The sequence below is a fragment of the Oryctolagus cuniculus genome, chromosome 5 (genome assembly GCF_051225735.1).
Source record: "Oryctolagus cuniculus isolate XC-2025 breed Fujian yellow rabbit chromosome 5, ASM5122573v1, whole genome shotgun sequence".
Classification (NCBI taxonomy): domain Eukaryota; kingdom Metazoa; phylum Chordata; class Mammalia; order Lagomorpha; family Leporidae; genus Oryctolagus; species Oryctolagus cuniculus.
The window spans coordinates 64,681,783-64,704,902 of NC_142871.1; the positions used below are offsets into that span (position 1 = coordinate 64,681,783).

Below are 23,120 nucleotides of genomic sequence, written 5' to 3' on the forward strand. Positions count from 1 at the left end.
GGATTTAATCCTGAATATAATTAAACCATTTCATGCCTCAACTGCTTAATCTCTGGAATGGAGACAAGCAAACCCAACCACCCCTTGGAATTAGCTGGGCTTCCGATGAGATTCCTCTGGGAAACAGGTCATGTCTGAAAGAGAAAGGCAACATGGCAGCAGTGGCATGTATGTGTGTCCAGTGACAGCCACCCTAGAGGCATTGGGGGGGTGGGTAAGAGGACTGCAGCGAGCTGGGCAGGGTGGTGGCAGCAACCACAGGCCCCCACTTCCACCTGCTGCTGTACACACGGAGAGTGATGGGAAGGCCCTGACCTGGCTTCCAACCAGAATTCCAGAGATGTTTTAGAAATAGGCTGAGAAGTTAGAAAACAATGGCTGGAAAGGAGGTGGGGATGGAGAAAATGTAGGGAAAAGTGATTCCTCCTAGTCTCTCCAATCACTACTGAACGTACAAGGCTTCCAGAAAAGAAGCAATGCTAGAGTTTACCTGTGCCTAATGCCCCCTACTTCTCAACACCCTTCCACATGTGGTCAGAGGAGCCCCTGGCAGCCTTGATGGTGACCAGGGACACGTTGGTGTCAGCCTCACCTTACTGAAGAATGCTGAAGAGTTTAGGAGATTTGTCCAAAGTTGCTTCATCCCAAGAAATCCAGGGTCAAAGCCCAAGCCCTCTCGTTCCTTCACTTGTGAGTTTTTGTGTGTAACTTTTTTTTCCAACATCACTGTCTTTATCACAGCTTTTCCACTGGTAGTAAATGGAGGAAATTTTATATATTGAGGTTTTTTTAAGCAAATTATCCTTATTTTTACCTGAGGCAGAATATACTCTGAGTAATTAATATTCTAAGAGATTGAAATAAGAATATTAAATCAGCAATGATATTTCTTAAAATAGGTAACATTTAGTTTTAAAATGGACTAGGATTTTTTTAGGTCTTGTAGTTTCCTATGTTACACCTATCTATTATTTTATTTTAGATGCAGAGAGAGAAACAGACAAAGAGAGACCTCCCATCTGCTGATTCACTCCCCTAAATGTTTGCAACAGCAAGGACTGGGACTGGCCAAAGCCAGGAGCTGGGAGTTCAATCCAGATCTCTCTCACATGGGTAGTAGGAACCCAAATATTTTAGCCATCCCCTAATACCTCCAAGTGCATGCATTAACAGCAAGCTGGGATTGGGAGCAGAACTAGGACACAAACTCCACTATGGGATGCGGGAGTCCCCAGCAGTCTTAACCACTGCACCAAACACCTGATGTTTGACTAGGACCTTTGAGAAGCCCAGTGAGTCCTGCAGAAGCCTCACCTTCCACATCAGTCAGAGATCCTGTCAGTGATGAGCTGGTAACCACAGGAAAGATTATCATTCGCCTTAAAAGGTCTGTGAAATACTAATGGCCCTAGTAAGTTTGATGACCACTTTGGCTCTCATTCTGGAAAGTTACACCTAAGATTTAGGGCTGAAGCAAAGTGGAATGAAGTTAACTGCTTGTTACGTGCTTTTTGTTTCATTTAAGGACCAAGGACTAAGCCCACAGGCGGAGGAATGCCAACAATCTGTTCAGCTCACAAAACCCTGCAGGTGCCTTCTATGAGGGAGAAGTCATGAGCAAACATGTGGATGAGAAATGAATATACAGTGTACACAGCGGACTTCATATATACGGATGTGCAAATTGCCTAAGAAGAGTAAGAAAAGGGTAAGGGATTAGCTACAAAAGCCCTGAGTGAAAAGGGAAATGAAGCAACTGAACCAATACTATCCAAATGAAACAAGAGAATGAAAACATTTGGCAAGGAAGGTATCTTCAAGCATCCAAAAAAAAAGTACATGGAAGAATTTACTGCTCCCTTCTTTCTGTTCCCATAGCAATTTGCTTATAGCTCATTGAGAATGCTTTTTAACTCAATCTATGCCACTCTTCACTAACACTAGCTCACATCTGAACTGATTTAACCCCCCGACCTAATTCTGGACTATCTTTTATCCCTCTGCAGTACAAAGTCCCAAACCTAAAATATAATGAAAAAAACATCTCTCTTGTTTTAGGATATGTCAGCCAGGATCTCAGCAGGGAACAGAGGATACACACAAAAGAAATGATTGAAAGATGTTCAAAGGACCACTTACAAGATGCAGGCAGGTAAGGAAAAATCACTAAGGAACGGCAGAGTGGCCTAGGGCTCTCAACAGGTGGAAGCCATCACCACCCCAGGCAAGTGCTGAGCTACAGTTTCTCTTTCAAGCCCCCACTATAAAGGAGGAGAAGGATGGAAAGCAGACCTGGAGGCATAACAGACTATCCAGAGATGAAGGTTTAAGGCATGGATTGAGGTTTGGCATAGAGAAGGTCACTGCAGCATTAACTGTAATAATGAAACTTTAGAAGGACCCTAAATGGACAGCAGCAGGAATGAGCATGAAAATTATTTTACATTTTGGTGAAATGAGAAGATTTTTATGATATAAAGTCAAGTGAAAAACAAGATACAAAAATAAAAGGCATCTAAATCGCTACCTTTGAAATTTCATATTTGGTGCTAAGTTTCATGGAAATACACATAGATAGAATTTTTGGATGATTGTGATAATGTGGTAAAGATGCCAAAATAGGGCAAATGTAGACCATACGGGATGTTCTCAGGTCTGACCCATTTCCACAGAACTGGACAGGACATCAAAAGAGCCAAACAACCAATCAAACCCCTTCAATAAATAAAGGGATACCTTTTGGGTCTGGAATCCAACCCAAGAGGAGCTCAAGAAGAAATGGGCTGCATTTATCTGTCCTCATTTTCCCTAGTTCACATCTCTGCCGGCTCCCAGAAGACTTCTTTCCTTTAATCTACCATATACCCATTTACTTCCAAAATACCTGCAAGCCCCAAGTTGGAAACACAATCCAGGTCTGTCATGCAGTGACAGGGATTCAACTACTTCAACCATCACCAGTGGCTATCAAGGAATGCATTGGCAGGAGGCTGAACTGGGAGCAGAACTGGGACTCCAACCCAGTCACTCCTATATGGGATGCTGGTGTCCTACACAGCTTAACTGATAAACCAAACACCTGCTTCTACCCCAAAGCTCTTTTTTTTCCCCCAAGAATTTATTTAATTTTATTTGAAAGACAGAGTTACAGAGACAGAGAGAGAGGAAGGAAGGGAGACAGAGTGAGAAAAAGAGACCTTCCATCTGATGATTCATACTCCAAATGGCTACAACGGCCAGAACTGGGATGATCTGAAGTCAGGAGCCAGGAGCTTCTTCTAGCTAGTCTTCATGGCTAGTCTTCCATGTGTGGGTACAGGGGCCCAAGGACTTGGGCCACCTTCAACTGCTTTCCCAGGCGCATTAGCAGAGAGCTGAATTGGAAGTGGAGCAGCCAAGACTGGAACTAGAGCAGATATGGGATGCCAGCACTGCAGGTGGAAACTTTATCTGCTATGCCACAGCGCTGCCCCTCATCTCCACCCCCGCAAAGCTCTTTAAACAAGGTCTGTACTATTACCTTTAGAAACTTTCAACACTAAAAATATCCCTGCCCTTCCCTAAAAGGTCACTCAGAACACAAACCATTCTAAACCCTATAAAAATTGAATATTCGAAATATCACAGAACTTTCAGACATATTTTATATTTTTTTTTCTCTCATCCGCACTCTGTTGATGCTGTAAGCACCTGCTGAATCTACCAAGTAGGTCATCTATCTCACACTGAGTGTTTAATGAAGTATTCAGTATTAGTACCTGCATATACACATCTGTATCTATATTTAAGAACTTATATAAGAATCATATATGTGTACATATGCACTGAAACCATCAGCTATTGTTTGGAGTTCCCTTAGCAGTAACAGTGTTGAGAGAGCTCTCAAGGATTATAAATCCTGCATCCTCTGTTCTAAGTTTCTTTCTCTCTCCACCTGTCTTGAACATACTGGAGTATATTCTTTTCTCCTCTATTATAACAGCGAATGTAACAACTGTTTTCTTAGTGGCAAACACTGCTTCTCCAGAAGGTGGAAGAGGGAGACTCAGTTTCCCAATAACAGAGCCTGAACTGGTTTGCCAGCAAACACCCCAGGGCCTCACACAGCAGGTGGCCAGAAATGTTTGTTTAGTAAATAAGTTATACCAGTGCAGTTTCACTCCTGTATTTATTTTTTGTCCTAAGTGTGACAGACACATTACTGAAGACCATACAGTACGGCTGCTTTGGAGTTACCTGCGGCATAGATGAAAGAAGCAAGCCCGATGCTTTAATTGCTCTCATCACTGGATATTGATTTTTAAAAACAGGGAAAGTCTATATAAGAAAGCATAGTTTAAGATAAGGTAGCAAAAAAAAAAAAAGATAAAGTAGCAAATTTGCAGTTGTGCTCTGGAAGTTGAACAGTATTGATGACTATAGTCAGTTATGCTTAAAAAAACTACTTATCTAACAACCAGATATCAGAGAACATACATTTCAGTATAAGGTAAAAAGAGGTTTTCTCTCTTCCATAGCTGTTAGTTCTGTGCACACAGTATTCATAGAAATCAATGTGCAACCTTCAGTACAACTTGAAAAGTTTCTCAAATACAAAAAAAATTCAAAATAAAATTCAACTTTGAGACAAATGGTCACTGACAACAAACTTCTTGTTGGCCCCTAACAAGGGTTTCCACAATCCTTCGATACCACACCTTCTGCAGCTACATCTTTCAAGCCAACTTGTTCTTCTATACATTGGGAGTTGAGGTCACCAGCATTTTCTTTCCTCTTTCGGGGCTGTGGTTAACCTTCACACAGAGGGAAAAATGGCCAACATTTTCCACCTGAGATTCCTTTGCATGCTCTGAATCATCTCGGCAGGGAGTAGGACTGTGCGGCCTTTTGGCTGGATTGGAAATCAGGTGCAACAAGTTTAGTTAACACTTGATACTGAGTCACTGATTCTCAGGACAATCATCTTGACAGAGAAACAAAGGTGTCCCAAAGACTTTGTGATGGACGTGAATCCTTCATTCCTGGAGGTTACCTTCTCTGTGATGGGACCAGGTAAAGAGCAGAAAATCAAAGAGGGGCAGTCCTTCCTCCCTGGATTTTCTTTTTTTTAAATTTTTATTTATTTATTTTTTATTTTTTTGGCAGGCAGAGTGGATAGTGAGAGAGAGAGAGACAGAGAGAAAGGTCTTCCTTTGCCGTTGGTTCACCCTCCAATGGCCGCCGCGGCCGGCGCACCGTGCTGATCCGAAGGCAGGAGGCAGGTGCCTCTCCTGGTCTCCCATGGTGTGCAGGACCCAAGCACTTGGGACATCCTCCACTGCCTTTCTGGGCCACAACAGAGAGCTGGCCTGGAAGAGGGGCAACCGGGAAAGAATCCGGCGCCCCGACCAGGACTAGAACCCGGTGTGCTGGCGCCGCTAGGTGGAGGATTAGCCTAGTGAGCTGCGGCGCCGGCCAGCTCACTGGATTTTCAAAGAATGCTAGCTGAGAGTAAAAGGATACCGACATTTCTGTGGGATGCCTGCATTCTCTGGCTAGCAACTTTCCATGCATGCACTCACAACCCTCTACCAACTACTCCTTCAGTGAGCTTTAATATTCTCATGCTATGGCCCAAGTATTATGACCTTTGGAGTGAGAAAGAACTGTGTTCAAATATCGCTCTGAAATTCGCTAGATAACTCACCTCTTTCAAGTTCTCTTTTCTCAATTGTAAAGATGGGATTTCTAAGAAGATTAAATGAGATGCGTCAAGCAGGAAAGCAACTACCACATAATAAGTACTCAAAAATCATCCATGCCCCTTGTCCTAGTATTTTAAAAATTTGTAGGCCGGTGCCATGGCTCACTGGACTAATCCTCCACCTGCTGCGCTGGCACACCGGGGTTCTAGTCTTGGTCGGGCGCCGGATTCTGTCCCAGTTGCTCCTCTTTTGGTCCAGCTCTCTGCTGTGGCCTGGGAAGGCAGTGGAGGATGGCCCAAGTCCTTGGGTCCTGCACCTGCATGGGAGACCAGGAGGAAGCACCTGGCTCCTGGCTTCAGATTGGCGCAGCGCCAGCCATAGTGGCCATTTGGGGGGTGAACCAATGGAAGGAAGACCTTTCTCTCTCTCTCTCTTTCTCTCTCTCTCTCTCTCTCACTGTCTGACACTGCCTGTCGAAAAAAAAATTTGTAAAAATTATTTATTGTTCATTTGAAAGGCAGAGAAGCAGACATCTTCCATCTGCTGGTTCACTCCCCAACTGTCTACAACAACTGGGGCTAGGCCAGGCTGAAGGTGATACAGGGGAACCCAGCAGAAAGTTAGATTGCAATAAATGAGCTGGAAGATTTCTCCACAATTTCTGTCTCTGGCAGCCCTGTGCTATAACTCCACCCACTTGCATGTCAATCTAGTAATTTCACTTTCCCATGATGCACCTGAGTTTCCAGGACTGGGAAAAAGGAGATGCTATCATGAACACATGTAAGCTGAACTCCACGAGGAGATGCCAGGAAGCTCCCAGAAAACCTCATGCATACTAAGCCCTGCCCAAACTCCCACCCATTTGTATGTTCAGTTAGGACACCACCCCTTTCACCCCAAAAAGGGGACTGCTACAGACAGGCACGCTTCTTCCTTTTTGGCCTCCCTACTCTTGCTTTCTCCTATGTCTCACCTTGTAGGCAGCTCTCTGGCCCTTTCATGGCAAGTATCTCTCCACATGTGGTTGCCCACACTCAGGTGTGAATGTATATTTACTCTCACTTTCAATAAATACTGCTGTCATTTTGCATGTTATTTATGCCTTTGCTTTAAAGTCTTATCTCATGTGGGGCAAGGACTTGGAAAAAAAAAAAAACTGGGAAACACATTCTGACAACAAAGTCAGGAATTGATAACTCAGTCCAGATCTCCCATGTGGGTGGCAGGGACCCAAGTACTTGAGGCATCACCTGCTGCTTCCCAGGGTGTATATTAGCAGGAAGCTGGAGTCAGGAGCAGGGCTAAGACTTGAGCCCAGTTACTTGATGTGAGAATTAAGCGTCCCCAGTGACACCCTAACTGCTGTACCAACATCTGCTCTTTCTGTTTATTTTTGTCCTCAAAAGTTCCCTATTTCCTTTGCAGGTGAGCTTGCGAATTATCTGCCTGAAAGACATTCTCTTCCTCTCTTCCCCATGCCACACTCATTTTCCTCAGTAAGCATGCTCAAATCCACTGGCTCTTCTAAGTTGGTCAGTTATTGAGTGTCCTTAAGATATAAATCAATGCTCTTCTGTCTAATTTCTAGTGGCTTGGCTTTGTAAATGAGTGGAACCGCAACCAAGATAAGCTGACACACACAGACAGGCACCCAGGAATCCTCCAATAAGCAAGGAGGTTGATGCACAAACTCCTGAGGAGTGTCTCAGTAGGGAGAAAGGACATGATGATGGAGGAGACACACCTGCTCTGTCTTTTCAGCAGTTGTCACCTAGATCTAGGGCTGGCTGTCCCTTTGTAAGCATTAAAAACAAACAAAAACCCCAAAAACATAGTTTAAACAAAAGTGAAATAAGAGAGAAGAGTACAATTATATGCCAATGGTACACCAGCTACTAAGACTTCCAGGTCAAAGGACTTGAAACTTCTTATGAGATTAGGACAATTACAGAAGGCAAATTGGTAAAAATCAAACCTTTGAGCAAACTCCAGACATTCAGTCATATTTTGCTTTTGCTTTTATCTTGAATAAAACCCAAAGTCTCATTTTAGACTGGCTAGCTTAAACATGTTTCCTGATAAATGCTCCGCTTTCAACCCAAAGGATGCTCCAATGAAGGATTCCTGATCAATAACTGAGTCCACTCCAGACAAAATCGTTTTGGATAGCCAATGCTACAAGAGAATAGCTTTGTAATCCCACCCTTCCAGAAGCTACATCTTCTTGTTTTGAAGACAGTATCAACCAGTTTGTTCATGGAGCTAAACAGAAAGGAAGCAAGTCACTATTTGCAAAGCAGTAGAGCCAAGAATGGTTGGCAAGACCTGTCTGAGCCTCCACTGCACAGGTTTGAAAAGGGCCATTTCTTAGGTTTGTGCATGACACATACGATGAAAGAGATGCTGTATTTCAACATGATTATCAACAGCTGCTTCAACTAGCCAATCTTTTTCTCATAACAGATGCAAAAGCAATCAAGCTGTACTTTCCTGGGATATTTATGAATCCATTAATATTATGACCACACTTAAATGACAAATCATAAATAAAATATATGATGTGTCACAGTATCACTTCAAGCCCATAAAGGGAGCTCTTGTGTACAATATGGTACAATACAGATAGGCTCCATAACTCCAAATGACATTTTGTTGTTGTAAAATGTAGCTTGCACATGCTTAATTTTTCAAAATTTATTTGAGACACAGAGAAAGATACCATCTACCAGTTCACACCCCAAATGTCCTCAACAGCCAGGGGGTTGAAGCAAGGAGCTAGGAATTCAACCTAGGTCCCTGACATGAGTGGACATAACCCAAACATGTAAGCTTCCCTGGGTCCACATTAGTGGGAAACTGGAATCAGGAGCTAGAACCAGGGATCCGACCCAGGCACTCCAATGTCACACTCCAATGTCACAAAGGCACATGGGGGTCCCAACCAGCATCCTATTGGCCATGCAAAAGCCCATCCTTTTACTGTGTTTTTTTTTTCAAAAACATGAATTATTTTATTGTATGTATCTGTTTATTTTTTAGGGAGTAGGTAAGGTGCTGATTACAGCAAACACTCTGTAAGAATTCAGTATGTCAGTAACCAGACTACAGCAAATGATTAGTAACTCTGTCTAGGGCTCAGACAGGCTCAGAGTTGTCAGTTTATGAAACAAGAGGATGATTTTCAGGGGAAGGCCACCAGCAGGTTAGATGAGTCAGTTTGTCTCTTGCCAGAGGTGGGTATAGGCCAAGAGAAGAGGTATAATCTGCAATCCAAGAGAACCCAAAAAGAACAAGAAAGCAGAATCAAAATCTCAGTTTTAATCCTGCTTCCTTCATCTGCATGACGGTCTATGAACTTCAGTTTCCTTGTCCTCAAAATGAGGGCCTGGGCTGAACCCACAGAGCCATTATGTGCCTCAAACAGATAAAATGTCAACACTGGTTTATCATCCTTAAAATGTAAGGTCAACAAAAGGTGGAGCCTTTATTCATTGACTGAGGGATTTGAAGAGCAGATCTTCTAGAGCCCTAAAGATTTCCATCAGCTGTTAAAGCAATGAGTGTACTTGAGAGATTCTGATATCCCTACCCAGCCTGAGCAGCAACTGCAAACTCAAAAAAGTCTCCTAGGCGCCAGTAACCTGGTATTCTATGCCTGTACCTGATGGCCAGCAAGGAAGAAGCGAGTGCAGTCAGGGCCTGCCTCTGGGCTATGCTGTCTCCCCAAACTCAAGAGCTTTCATTTATAACATACACTTTAAAATCATTTGTTCTTCCAACAGCTTAATGGACTCATATTTCTATGAATATACATATTTGTATTCTATTAACATAGAATTGTCTTCTACTTAACATTAACTTGATTTCCTATACATATTTTAATTTCTGCTTATGAGAGCTAGAGCCTAAATATACTTGTTGCAGGAATATAAAGAAGGCAGAATTAACTGAGTGACTTGCAAGGATTAACTACTAGCAAGAACTCAAGACCCAGCGGCCAGAGAGGTAAGGTAAGAGGTCCACCCCTTACAATATGAACTCTGTGACTTCAGTCAAATTACTATACCCCTCTATGCCTCATTTTCACTCAAAATGTAGATAATGATACTTCCTACCTCTCAGGATATTATTCATTAACTGGAGTGAGTGAATACTTCTAGAGCACTTAGAATAATGTTTGATGCATGCAGTGAATGCCAAATAAACTGCATCTTTCAATCAAATCTCGATGGAAAACAATGTTTTCAAAGACATGTGCTAAAGTTGCTATCATAAACCAAATGTTTTTATTTTCTTATCTTATAGGGTGCATATTTCTTTGACCTTGGACTCCAATTATCAGATAAAGAACCATCCAACTAGAGAATCCAAAGAAATTTCAGGAGCTGATACAGCTGCTTACCAAGCTGAAAATTAAGAGGTGTTTCACGCATGGTGCCTTGATGTCAATGTTGGCCAAATCTCTTACATGAGTTGTTGCTACTCACCTCAGAGATGGCATAACCATAACTTCTCACAAATAAGACACAGGTAGGGTCGCCGGCTTGAAATGGCATCCATCAATAATAAACACCACAACAGTCAACCTTCTTCACCACAGAACATTCTGCCAAGGTTTACACCAACTTAGTTTTACTCATTTAACTGCCATTTATGGGAAAGTAAAAAACAAAAGGCCCTTGTTAATTCTGATTCACTTTTCTGTTAGCTACTGGTGCAACCTGTTCTCCTTGTGTCTATAACTTGTTGGCGAGAGAAGTCGCAGACGCCACGGATGGACTTCAGGTTCTCTGCCTCTCAGGTATGTCCTTGGGGTCAACTGCAAGTTTGTCACAATGATCCCCTACAATACAGGGTCTCTGTTATTGCTTATCTGCCACCAAAGAGGCCAATCCAGGAGACACACAAGGCTACAAAGACAGCACTAAGCAAATGCTCACTCTCTAGAATGATGATTCCTGTAAAGCTGAACCCACAAAGTTATTGATGAGGTATTTGGGTTAGCTCAAAACACCTCTGTTTTAAGGGAGCTATAAAGGAGCTAATGAGACTCATAAAAAATTCATTGTCTTTCTTGCCAAACTCTCCTCATGTGTAACAGTCAGACACATGGAGATGCTTCAAAAGTTCATAGACACTGGAATTAAAAGCTAAGCTTATTCTGTTGAAAAAAATTTTGAAATCTATGCATACCTATTTTTCAAACCCATGGATTTCAAAATTTTGGTTACCAAAATAAACTTCTATTTTCATTCCATTTTCCACAAATATTTGAAGTACCCTAGTACTTAACCTTGAACATTCAGTTTTAGATGAGTTATTCAATACACATTTCAGTGTCCTCTGTGCAAAAGCCCAGGATTCATTTTTCTAAAGTGAATATTTGAAAGCACATATGTTGGAGTTGCCATGCAATTTGGTATGACTATCACGATAGGCTGCTGGGGAAGCAATTGGCATGGTGGTTGAAATGCTGCTTACAATGCCGTACACAGCCTCTGTTGGAGTGCCTGGGTTCAAGCCTTGTTCCACTTCCTATCCCTGCTTCCTGCTAGTCTGCACCCTGGGAGGCAGCAGGTGGTGGCTCAGGTACAGGGGTCCCTGTCATCCATGTGGGAGACCTGGATTGAGTTCCAGGCTTCAGCCTGGTCCAGCCCTGGCAAAAGCAGTCATTTGGGGAATAAACCAGTAGACGAAAAATCTGTCTGTTTCAAATGAATAAAAAAATGTAAACACAGGTTGTTTTTAAAGGAAAAAACCTTACTTTGAGAGCACAGGCAATGCAAAACTCTCCTTGACAAAGACTGTAGAATCATTTCGACAGAGATCGAAAAACCATCAAGGTAGCCACGTGCCCTAAATAACAGCCCTCTTTGGATCCACAAATATATTGGAAAATAATGTCAAGAATCCCTCATTTTCAGCATATGATTCTAATATTAACTTCATGCTTACTTATAATTTCCTCTGCTTTCAAGTCTGAAACAGTCCAAACCCAATCTTCATTCTGAGGTGCCAAAATACAAATAATCTGATCTTAGGCTCTCAATATCTTAGGGAATTGGAGGAAATTATGTATGTATAATCATGAATACATTATTCGCTTGGTTTTAAATGCCACTATGGAAATAAGCAGTTTCCATGAATTTTGTTTTGGTCTGGTATTAGATATAGTTTATCCAAAGCCAGGAGCCAGGAGATTCTTCTGGGTCTCCCTCGTGGGTGCAGGGGCCCAAGGACTTGGGCCACCTTCCACTGCTTTCCCAGGCCATAGCAGAAAACTGGACCAGAAGGGGAGCAGCTGGGATTCGAACTGGTGCCCATACAGGATGCCAGCACTGCAGGCAGTGGCTATACCCACTACACCACAGTGCTGGCCCCCTCAATATAGTTTAAGATGATCATAACCTCAAGATTTAGAGCCTCTGATGGTTTCCATATTGGAGAAAATTTTCTCATTAATTATTCAATATGAGTAAGCCCTCTTCATGAGAAAATATTTTCTGCTTCTTCAAGGGAATCCTTTTTCTGATTTCAGTGCATTTGAAGAAGTCTTCTATTTCTATACCTAATACATCATATGTTCCTGTGTTCATTTTCATCTATATGTTCTACTATCTGCTAGACTACAAGCTTCTTTTTTTAACAGCAGAGATAATCTCTGAATTTGTTGTTCTATTCCACATTATATATAAGTCTGATATATAAGTGCTTGGTATTTGTTGAATATAATAAACATTTTAAAATTTAATCCATCATTATAGGGAGTCACAAAAGGAATTTATGCCATAGAAAACCCATCATCAATCCTAGAAAATGTTTTTAAAGATGAGAGTGCGTTGTTTTTCGTGAATAGGATCTCTAAGACTCCTATGCAGCAAACCAAAGACTAAATGGAGGTCAAACAACTATTGGTGATGCTTTTCAAGGTAGGGAGAAAAGCTCAGAGTCCAAGCTTTGGAAGAACTTCTGATTGCAACCAGACACAGCTTTTGGAATAAATAGATCACTTTTCTTCTGCAGGGACATCCCTGAAATACAACCGATCTTTACATAAAGTGAACCTTTCAGACAAATACATGCTTTTAATGTTCATAGTGACATGGCATTTGGAATGAATAGTAGGACTCAGAAAGCTATTTCAGGGCCTGGCCAGTAAAGCCACTGCTCTCAGCACCAGCATCCCATATGGGCACTGGTTCAAGTCCCAGCTGCTCTACTTCCAATCTAGCTGCTCCACTTCCAATCTAGCTCCCTTTTAATGTGGCTGGGAAAGCAGTGGAGGATGGCAAGCGCTTGGGCCCCTGTACCCACATGGAAGACCTGGAAGAAGCTCTTGGTCCCTGGCTTCGGCCTGGCCCTGCCTTGGCTGTTGCGACGCTATGGGGAGTGAACTGGTGGGTGACAGATCTCTCTCTATACATACCAGCAGATGGAAGATCTTTCTGTCTCTCTCTGTAACTCTGCCTTTCAAATAAATAAAATAAATCTTTTTTTTTTTTTAAAAAGGCAGTTACACAGAGAGAGGAGAGGCAGAGAGGTCAGTCGGTCTTCCATCCGATGGTTCACTCCCCAGATGGCTGCAATGGCTAGAGCTGTGCCAATCTGAAGCCAGGAGCCAGGAGCTTCTTCCGGGTCTCCCATGCAGGTGCAGTGGCCCAAGGACTTGGGCCATCTTCTACTGCTTTCCCAGGCCATAGCAAAGAGCTGGATCAGAAGTGGAGCAGCAAGGTCTCAAACCAGCACCCATATGGGATGCTGGTGCTTCAGGCAAGGGCGCTAACCCACTTCACCACAGTGCCGGCCCCAATAAAATAAATCTTTAAAAAAAAAAGCCTTTTTGAACATCTAATATGTTCACTATATTGATTTATTCAAGGGCAAACAACAAAGCAGCAATTAGTTGTCTCATCTCACAAATAAGGTTTGTAATCAAGAGCTGAAGAAGAAGGAAGTGAGCCCAGGTCCCCAAGGTCTCCAAAGCCCTCCAAAAGGGCTTCTGTGCTCACTACCACTTTGTACGTGGACTAAGTGGATTCTGACTGCAAGTGCAGGGACAGAGAGTACACACAGTGCTAAATGGGAAAGAAGCATCCAATACTAAGGCTCAAACCCAATTCAAGAGAAACTTCTACAAGTTCAAGTTTGAAGCTCATGAGTAACCTTGGCTTCTTCGGTAGATGTACTAAGACTTGGGAGTCACTGAAGGCAGGAAAGACATCCCGTTTATGGAGGAACATGAACATCCACATACTCAAAGGTACTTCAAAGCATGGCAGACCTGGCTACTTCTTCCAGGCTTCTGAAGTTGTTTGACTCCACTTACAAAGTAGCAGTGTATATATTACTACCCAAAAGGCCACAACAATCACATCTGTCCCTGCCACTATCATTCCTGCTACTGCCACCACCTGTCTTCCACCAAGCACCTGCCTCGGGCCAGGCCCTATGGAGGATGCTTGTAAAACAACCCATCCGCATAGAGTCTTGTAAGGAAAGCAAAATACTCCCACTTTTCAGATGAAGAAACTAAGGCTGAAAGAGGTTAAAAATGTATCCAAATGTCTGAGGCGAATATGAAACAGGGTCTGCCCAAGACCAAAGTCTGTGTTCTTTTCACTGGGTATCCTCTTAAGAGTCCACCACCAAGCCCTGGGGTAGCCATTAAAAAAAAATATATATATATATACACACACACATATATGTGTGTATATGCACATACACATAAGTGTATATGCACAACCCACTGAAATCTAACATTGGACACACACATATATGAATATATGTACATTATATATATTTACAGCTCTCAAAGCAAGGCTGAGAGACCAGTCTCAGATCATGTAATTGAAGCTTGAGCAGTAACTTCCCACAGAGCTCACAGCTGGTAAGTGATGGAACTAAATTTAAATTCCGAGTTTCAGAGCCAACCTGTGGCACAGCAGGTTAAGCTGTAGCTTGCAAAGGCAGCATCCCATACGAGCAGCAGTTCAACTTCCTGCTGTTCCACTTCCAATCCAAGTCCCTGCTACTGTACCTAGGAAAGCAGTGGAAGACTGTCCAAATGTTTGGGTCCCTGCCACCCATGTGGGAGACCTGGATGGAGTTCCTGGCTCCTGGGTTGTGGCCGTATGGGGAGTGAATCTGTGGACAGATCTCTCTCAATCTCTCTCTCTCTCTCTCTCTCTCTCTCTCTCTCTCTCTCGTATGCTTTCAAGTCAGGTACTGTGATGCTTCCAGCTTGGTTTTTCTTGTTCAGGATCACTGGCTATTCTAGATCCTTTGTGATTCCATACAAATGTTAGGATTGCTTTTGCTAGTTCTATAAAGATTGTCATTGGTATTTTGATAGGGACTGCATTGAATCTGTAGATTGCTTTAGGCAGTATAGACATTTTAATGATATTTATTCTTCCAATGCGTGAGCAAGAAATATCCATTTTTTTGTATCCTTGATGATTTCTTTCATCGATGTTTGACAATTTTCACTGTAGAGATCTTTCATCTCTTTGATTAAATTTATTCCTAAATATTTGTGGGTTTGTGTGTGTGTGTGTGTGTGTGTGTGGCTATTTTGAATGGGATTTCTTTCTTGATTTCTCTTTATGTGAGTTCATCATTAGCATACAAAAAAGCTACTTTTTTTTTGTATTTTTTGTAACCTGCAGCTTTAATAAATTGGTTTATCAATTCTAACAGCTTTTTGGTGGAGTGTTTAGGTTTTTACCTATACAACATCATGTTATCTTGCAAACATGGATAGTCTGATTTCCTCTTTTCCAATTTAATGTCCTTTATTTCTTTCTCCTCAATTGCTCTAAAGCTTCCAGCGCTATGTTGAATAAGAGTGGTAGAAGTGTCCACCCTTGGTGCCAGCGCAGTGGCGCAGTCAGAGGGTTAAAGCCCCAGTATGCAGTGCCAGCATCCATATGAGTGCTGGTTCAAGTCCTGGCTGCTGCTACTTTTCCAATCCAGCTCTCTGCTATGGCCTGGGAAAGCAGCAAAAGATGGCCCAAGTGCTTGGGCCCCTGCACCCGCATGAGAGGCCCAGAAGAAGCTTCTTGCTCCTGGCTTCAGATTGGCTCAGCTCTTGCCGTTGTGCTCATTTAGGGAGTGAACCAGCAGATAGAAGACCTTTCTCTAGCTCTACCTCTCTCTGTAACTCTTTCAAATAAATAAAAATAAATCTTTAAATAAATAAATAAAAAGATCTTTCTTGCTCTCTGTCTCCCCATTTCTGTAACTCTCTTTTTCAAACAAATAAAATCTTTTTTAAAAGAATCCAAGTTTATCAGTAGTGAAATAAAACAAGTGTAAACTCTTGCCTTCAGCAAAGGAAAATAAGGGAACTAACCCAGGATCAACCCACTGAAATCTAACATTGGACAAAACAAAAATAGACTTACCTGGCTAAATCCCTTTGTGTTGGAGAATAATCAAACCTGTTTAGCGTTCCGAACACTAAGCCACAAAAGACTAAAAATTACAATAACTTTCATGTTAAGAAGTCTAACCCTCTGGGTTTAAGATGCCTTCAGGTAACATGCTTAAATGCGTGTTCTTTTCCTGAAGGAGAAACAAGCCTTCCAAATAACAATCCTCACAGCGTTCTGATGGCAGAAACAGAGAACAAGTTGTTTTCCCCTAACAGAAGGGAAAAGTCCATTCAAGCACAGAAAAACCAAGGGACTGTCTACAGCCTGGAAACCTGAGCCTGCTCCTGCTGACTCCCAGGTGGGGTCCCCCTGCCCAGCCAGGATGCTCTGCCCTCAGGCCCTGGCTGCACTCTCCTTGCCACTCAAACATGGTCCAGCTGACTGCAGAGGATTACAAGGCCCACGCTCCACTGGCGTTCGGCTCTTGCACAGAACATTAGTGCTTGCTTCCAGGTTAGGGTTCGAGTCCACCCAAGGTGACCACGCTGAGCTCACTGGCATTTGACCTTTAGCTGAGAGCCCCTTTCTAATCAAAGCAACACTGGGTGGTGGGAAGAGGGGAAACAAACAGCGAGTACCATTTCCATCATCTGGCAGAAAAACACGTGACTCCACCCAAAGGAGGCACAGGCAAGCTGTCAGTGAGCAGAACGGAAACGGCTCCCACCTCTCGAGTCACTGCTCTGGGTGTATGAACTTGTTTTCATTACTCATTACTCCCATTTTGTGGTTGAGGAAATTGAGGCACAAACAGGTTAATACCTTGCCCAGGATGACAGAACCAGGTGTCAGAGTGAGCAGGAGAACAGGGATTTAAACCCAAGCACGGAATCCGCCCTCCCAATGAACAGTTTGCAAAATGGAATAGAATTCTAAATGCGAAAAGCAATGGTGTTTGGCTGCTTGGGGTGGGGGTCTGGTCACAGCCCTCAGGGCCCTCCCCACGCACACCACTGAGCCCTGTGATGGCAAGAGAGCCGTGCACTGACCCAGGAGGCACGACTTCTACAAAGAACGACACTGCGGTAACAAGTTTACCAAAACCAAGCTGCAAAAAAACTGTAAGAGTGAACACTAGGAAGACAGACGGCCATGTCTGAATTATTTTATATAAAGAATGATTGGTGTTTAGAACACCCACATTCAAACCCTTAAATATTTACAAAATACAAAAATTTGGTACTTGTAAACTTTACCTTTGGAATGGTAAGTGTTCCTAGGAGTAGAAGCATTTTCCCCCATTCAATTTTATTCTTTTCCCATTCTTTCCATTAGATCTGTCCTTTTATGATAATGATGATGAAGATGATAATCATGATGGTGAGGAGCAGGATGCTTTTACATTTACTGATTTTTTTGCTTTCTTTCCAGAAGTGTGATAAGGGTTTTATATTGAATAACATAAACATTAGCGTCACTGTTAACTATTGGCGCCACTTTGCAAATGAGGAGACAGAACCAGGGAGGTGAAGTAACTTTCCCAAGGTCACAGAGCCAGCACATAAATTCATTTTTGTCTGATCTAAAAGCATAATACAAATTATATATATATCCAGCAAATCAGTGTGCTCACCCAATTGTCCCTTCCTTAAATACAAAGGCCACAGTGAATGCTGCACACTACAGCCAAGTTCCATCACCACCAAGACCTGGACAGAACTGAAGGGCACAGTCAGGTGGCTCAAGACATGTACAGTGGCCAAAGGCTGACCAAAGCCCAAGGTGTCTTGTTCCGCTTTTACCAGCACATTCTCTCTCAGAAGTAAGTGAAATATTTATGAAGATGATCTAACCAGAAAAACATCCCAAAGACAGACCAGTAGGTTTAGTTGTAGGAGTATTTGTTAGGACAAAGTTCATTGTAGTTCTGAAGGAAAAGAATGAAGGGCTTCAAGACTGAGGGGCAGGTGCTGTGGTGTAGTAGGCTAAGCCTCCACCTGCAGCGCCGACATCCCATGTTGGCTCCTGTTCGAGTCCTGGCTGCTCCACTTCTGATCCAGCTCTCTGCTATGTCCTGGGAAAGCAGTAGAAGATGGCCCAGGTCCCTGGACCCTTGCACCCATGTGGGAGACCTGGAAGAAGCTCCTGGCTCCTGGTTTTAGCCTGGTCCAGCCCTGGTTATTGTGGCCATTTGGGGAGTGAACTACAGGATGGAAGCTCTCATCCTCTTTCTCTCTCCTCTCTCTGTGTCTCTGCCTTTCGAGTAAATAAATAAATCTTTAAAAAATAAATAAAAGACTCAGCTAAGATACAGGGAGCTCAAGGAGAGGAGCAAAGGCTCCTATTGTAAGTTTCAGATGAAAATGTATTTGCATTTGAGTAAATTTTCCACAGCTGTGCATCATACACAACAACTGGGTAGAAAGAAAATAATGGAACAAGGTCAGATAAGAAAAACCACAATGGCGACATTAAAAATATCTGTAGAGGTAATAGGAAAGGTACTTCGATATTGGGCACATCATTACTGAATAACCAATTTTGTTCCAAAGTCCAATCCACAATGAAGCACATTAAGTGTCTGCATCAATTAAGAATATGTTCTACTGCAACTGATTACCACTGTGGATTGGATGATAAAATATGGGGAAAAAATACAATGCTGTCTCTCTCAGCACTCTGTCCTCTGCCTCTTCACACAAACTCAGAACCAGTGCTTCTCCGGAGGTGTCTCGCTCGAGTGGCTGTGATGCTCAAGGGAGCAAACCGTGCCTGGAACTTGCTGCTCCTGCCCTTTTGTGGGAGAAACAAAGCCTCTTTGTGAACCTCCTCCAAGAAGCCTCGCCAGATGCACTTCTCTGCCCACCATTTACATTTTGGTCCCCGCCAAAGACTAGGGATTCCTTGATGACTGAGAATTGTTATTTTCTCTTGCTGTTTTGTATGTGTGTGTGTTTTAATACCCGGCATTTAGCTAAGGTGCTCAATAGAATTTTTTAAGTATTTATTTATTTACTGGAAAGGCAGAGTTACAGAGAAGGGGAGACCTTCCATCCACTGGTTTACTCCCCAAATGGCTGAAATGACTGGGGCTGGGCAGGCAGAAGTCAGGAGCTAGGAGTTTCACCCAGGTCTCCCGTGTGGGTGCAGGGGTCCAAGTACTTGAGTCATCTGCTGCTGCTTTCCCAGGCACCTTAGCAGGGAGCTGGATTGGAGGTGAAACAGCAGGGACTCCAACCAGTGTCCATGTGGGATGCCGGATAGCATAGCTTAACCTGCTATGCCACAATACCCACCCCTCGATAGAATATTTTTTTAAAGACTTATTTATAGGGCCAACACCTGCAGTGCCAGCATCCCATATAGCTGACGCTTCAAGACCTGGCTGCTCCTCTTCAGATCAGCTTCGGCCATTGCAGCCATTTCAGGAATGAACCATCAGATAGAAGATCCCCCTCTCTGCCTCTGCCTCTCTGTACAACTCTGCCTCTCAGATAAATAAAATCTTTCAAAAAATTATGTATTTATTTGAGAGGCAGAGTTAACAGTGAAAGATCTTCTATCCACTGGTTCACTCCCCAAATGGCCACAAAATGGCCAGAGCTGGGGCAATCCCAAACCAGGAGCCAGGAGCTTCTTCCGGGTTTCCCACGCACAGGTGCAGGGGTCCAAGCACTTGGGCCATCCTCCACTGCTTTGCCAGGCCATTAGCAGGGAGCTGGATCAAAAGTGGAGCAGCCAGGTCTTCAATCGGTGCCCATATTGGATGCTGGCGCCACAGGTGGAGGCTTAACCTAAAAAGCCAAAGAGCCAGCCCCAGAATTTGTATTAAATCAATATAGATTGCAGGGACAGGTGTTTGGCCTAGCAGTTACTACACCTGTCCCATCCTGGCTCCTTTCCTGATTCCAGCTTGGTGTTAATGTGCACCTTGTGAGGCAGCCGCGATGTCTCAAGTACTTGGATCCCTGCAACTCACACGGGAGACTTAGGTTAAATTCCAGGTTCCTGGCTTCTGCCTGGCCCAGTACCAGCTGTCCTGGGCATTTGGGGAGTGAAACAGTGGATGGAAGATTCTGTGTTCTCTGCGTCTCAAATAAATAACGATTAATTAAAAATCTAAATAGATTGAAACATTAAAATTTTTTAGAAATAAAAGTAAAATGTCTAAATGTAAATTTTGAACAAAAGTATTATTCTAGCCATGACTGTACATCATATGTTACAAACACATTCAGAAAGAAGGTACTGGGCATTGTCAATTGTCCATCACAAAAAATATTCTACACCTCCAAACTACAAAATCAATTACTATCCACTTGAGGAAGCAAGTCTGATAATATAACTGGGCAATTATACAAATAGAATAACACCAATACAAAAATCATGAAAAAATGGAAGGGCGCAATGGCGATTACAGGTTGAGTGCACTGTTGCTGGCTGGTTCTGCCACTGACTCCCGCGGGGACACGCCATTTACCCTTGGGTCTCAGTGTCTCCACTCAGAACACAGGGCTAATCACCTGCGCCACTTGCTCCTGCTGCCTCACTCGTGGCCTGGGGCGTTGGCGGAAGCGCGCTGCCTCTGAGTGGGGGTCTTCCCGACCAGGTACTATCATCACAGCGTTCCTTACGGTCATCACCCTTCACCACCCTGGTGGAGACCCTCGCAGGTCAAAACGCAGGCCACCTGGGTGGGCGCACGCCCTCTCGCTGGGGCTTCGAGGAACCTGGTAACCTGCAGCGGCCCCGACCGCGCCCCTGGGGACCCCGGGACCCTGCTGCTAGGTGAAACGCACCCCGGGTGACGTCGGCGGCGAAGACCCCCGGGTCAGCGCGGCCCTAGACAGCGCCAGGAAGGGTGCCAGAGTGCAGCGCTCCGGGCACGGAGCTTACCTGTCCTCGCCGACGGGCGCGGGCGCCGGGTGCGGGACGAACACCCCGCAGTCGGACGGCGGAGGCTGCTGCTTCTTTCTAGAGCGCCAGATGTGGAAGGTGGCGTGCTTCTTGGGGGCCTTGGACGGGCTGGACTCCCTGGGGTCGCCTGGCGGGGGCGACGACAGCGGCATCTTCTCGTCCGCCTCCTTCTCCCACGGCTCGGACGCTGTCTAGTCGGTCGGCCGGCCCTTGTGGAAGAACACACCTGAGAGCCACCTCGCCCGCCTCTCCCGAAGCGCCGTCGGACCCCGCCCCCTCGTCACCGCTGCGGGGGACGGCAGAGGGTTGGAGGGCCAGGGCCGAGCGCAGCCCGAGCTCCCGGGGCGGAGGCCGAGGCCCGGTCACCACACAGCGCACCCGCGCGGCGCGGGCAGCCAGGGGCGCGAGTCCAGGTGAGGAGGCGCGCGCCGGCAGCCCCAGGTGGGGGCGGATAGGACCCCCCTCGGGCAGCGACACCTACTGGCCGCGCTGGGAAATGCGCCTTCGGACCCCGCTCTGGGTTAGGAGTTAGCAGCCAAGGCGTGCACTGGGCATTGGTCGCCCCGGGGGTTGTTGACCGCCCTGGACCTCTCCCAGGCTGGCGGGTGAGTGGCCGTTTAGCCATGAGCCCGGACTGGAGAAGGAAGGGAGTGGTACATCCATGGCCGGGCCGCCCGGCAATAAGGACTCTTCTCTGCTCCTAGGTTGAGTTGAGCAATGTCATGTGCTGGGTGGCTTCTGTCCCCATTAGTCAACACGGAGGGCAATGGCCAGCTCCCCCCCCTTCTCGAGAATTTGAATAATTAATTCTTGCATCTCATGCAGCACAAAAAGATAAAAAAAAAAAAAAAACAGCACTAGCCATAGTCCCCAGTTCCAAAAGGACTTCTTAGATCACTCAGTGTGCCAGGAGGTGCTCACATTCTGCTTTGCTGGTAATGACTGTCATTCCTAAACCTCACCATCAAACAGCAAAGGCAACCGATGTCAGCAAAGAAAGGATGTGGATGATTATTTCAGGCATGATCACAGTGTAAAGAGCTCGAGAACCAAGCACTGCTTAAAAATTCAGTGCAGTACAAGTCTTTCTTCCTTTGTGACTTTCCTCTTTTCTTTCTCTCTGACGATCCATTTCATTCATTCATTCACTCACTCATTCCTTTTTATTAATTATTTTTAATTTACACTTTTGCAGAGGTATAGAACCTATGCACCCTTAAGAATGCACCAACATTTATGTGGCTGGGGAGTACAATGTTTTTTAATGAAGGACATTGATATTGTCCTAGAAAATCCTTCTGTATGTGACTTGTGAACATACCATTGTAAAAATACAAAGCTTTTCCAGGATTGCAGGAATATCTGTTCCCTTTCACGGCGTTACCCCTTCCTCCTGTGAAAGTTGGCCATCATCTCAACAGCTCTCACCAGAGACGACTTTACCTCTCCTGGAACTTCACTGGAGTACAATGACAATAAGTATTCTTTTGTGTATGACTTAATATAGTCTTTAAAAATAATACCTATTATAGCTTAGCATTCTTTTTTAAAAAGGCTAGATACTATTCTGTGATATGAACATAACAAAATTCACTTATCCATTCTTTTTTAAGATTTATTTATTTATTTGTAGGCAGAGTTATCGAGCAAGAGAGGGAGGGAGAATCTTCCATCTACTGGTTCACTCTTCAAATGGCCGCAACAGCCAGGCTAGGCCAGGCCAAAGCCAGGAGCATCATTTAAGTCTCCCCTGTGAGTGCAGGGGCCCAAGAACTTGGGTCATCATCCACTGCTTTCCCAAGCCATTAGCAAGGAGCTGAATAGGAAGTAGAGCAGCCGGGACTGGAACTGGCACCCATAGGGGATGCCAGTGTCGCAGACAGCAGCTTTACCTGCTATGCCATGGCACTGGCCCCTACTTAACACTCTATTGTGGGTAGACATTTAAGTTGTTTCCCCTCTGGGAATATTATGGATAAAACTGTTATAATTATAAATATGAACATTCATCTCAGTTGGAGACACACACACACACATACACACCCAGGAGTTCAGGCTCTGGGTAACAAGGCACACATATGTCTACTTTATTGAATTGTGCCAACAGTTTCCCCAAAGGGTTGTCCCATTTTCTAACCTT

The 23,120-nt window shown here is 44.2% G+C and overlaps 1 protein-coding gene across 2 annotated transcripts in view; it reads right to left on the reverse strand.

Moving 5' to 3' along the window:
* CRYBG1 (crystallin beta-gamma domain containing 1) overlaps window positions 1–21,412 on the reverse strand; it is a 205,088-nt gene extending 183,676 nt beyond the window's left edge. Inside the window, exon 1 of one of the 2 annotated variants that reach the window (XM_070073735.2) lies at window positions 20,960–21,402. In XM_070073735.2, coding sequence (XP_069929836.2) covers window positions 20,960–21,132 — 173 coding nt within the window. In that variant the 5' untranslated portion in view covers window positions 21,133–21,402. Of the gene's footprint in view, window positions 1–20,959 lie in introns of both variants that reach the window. The other variant, XM_089332772.1, reaches the window with a different exon arrangement.
* Window positions 21,413–23,120: the final 1,708 nt, after the last annotated feature.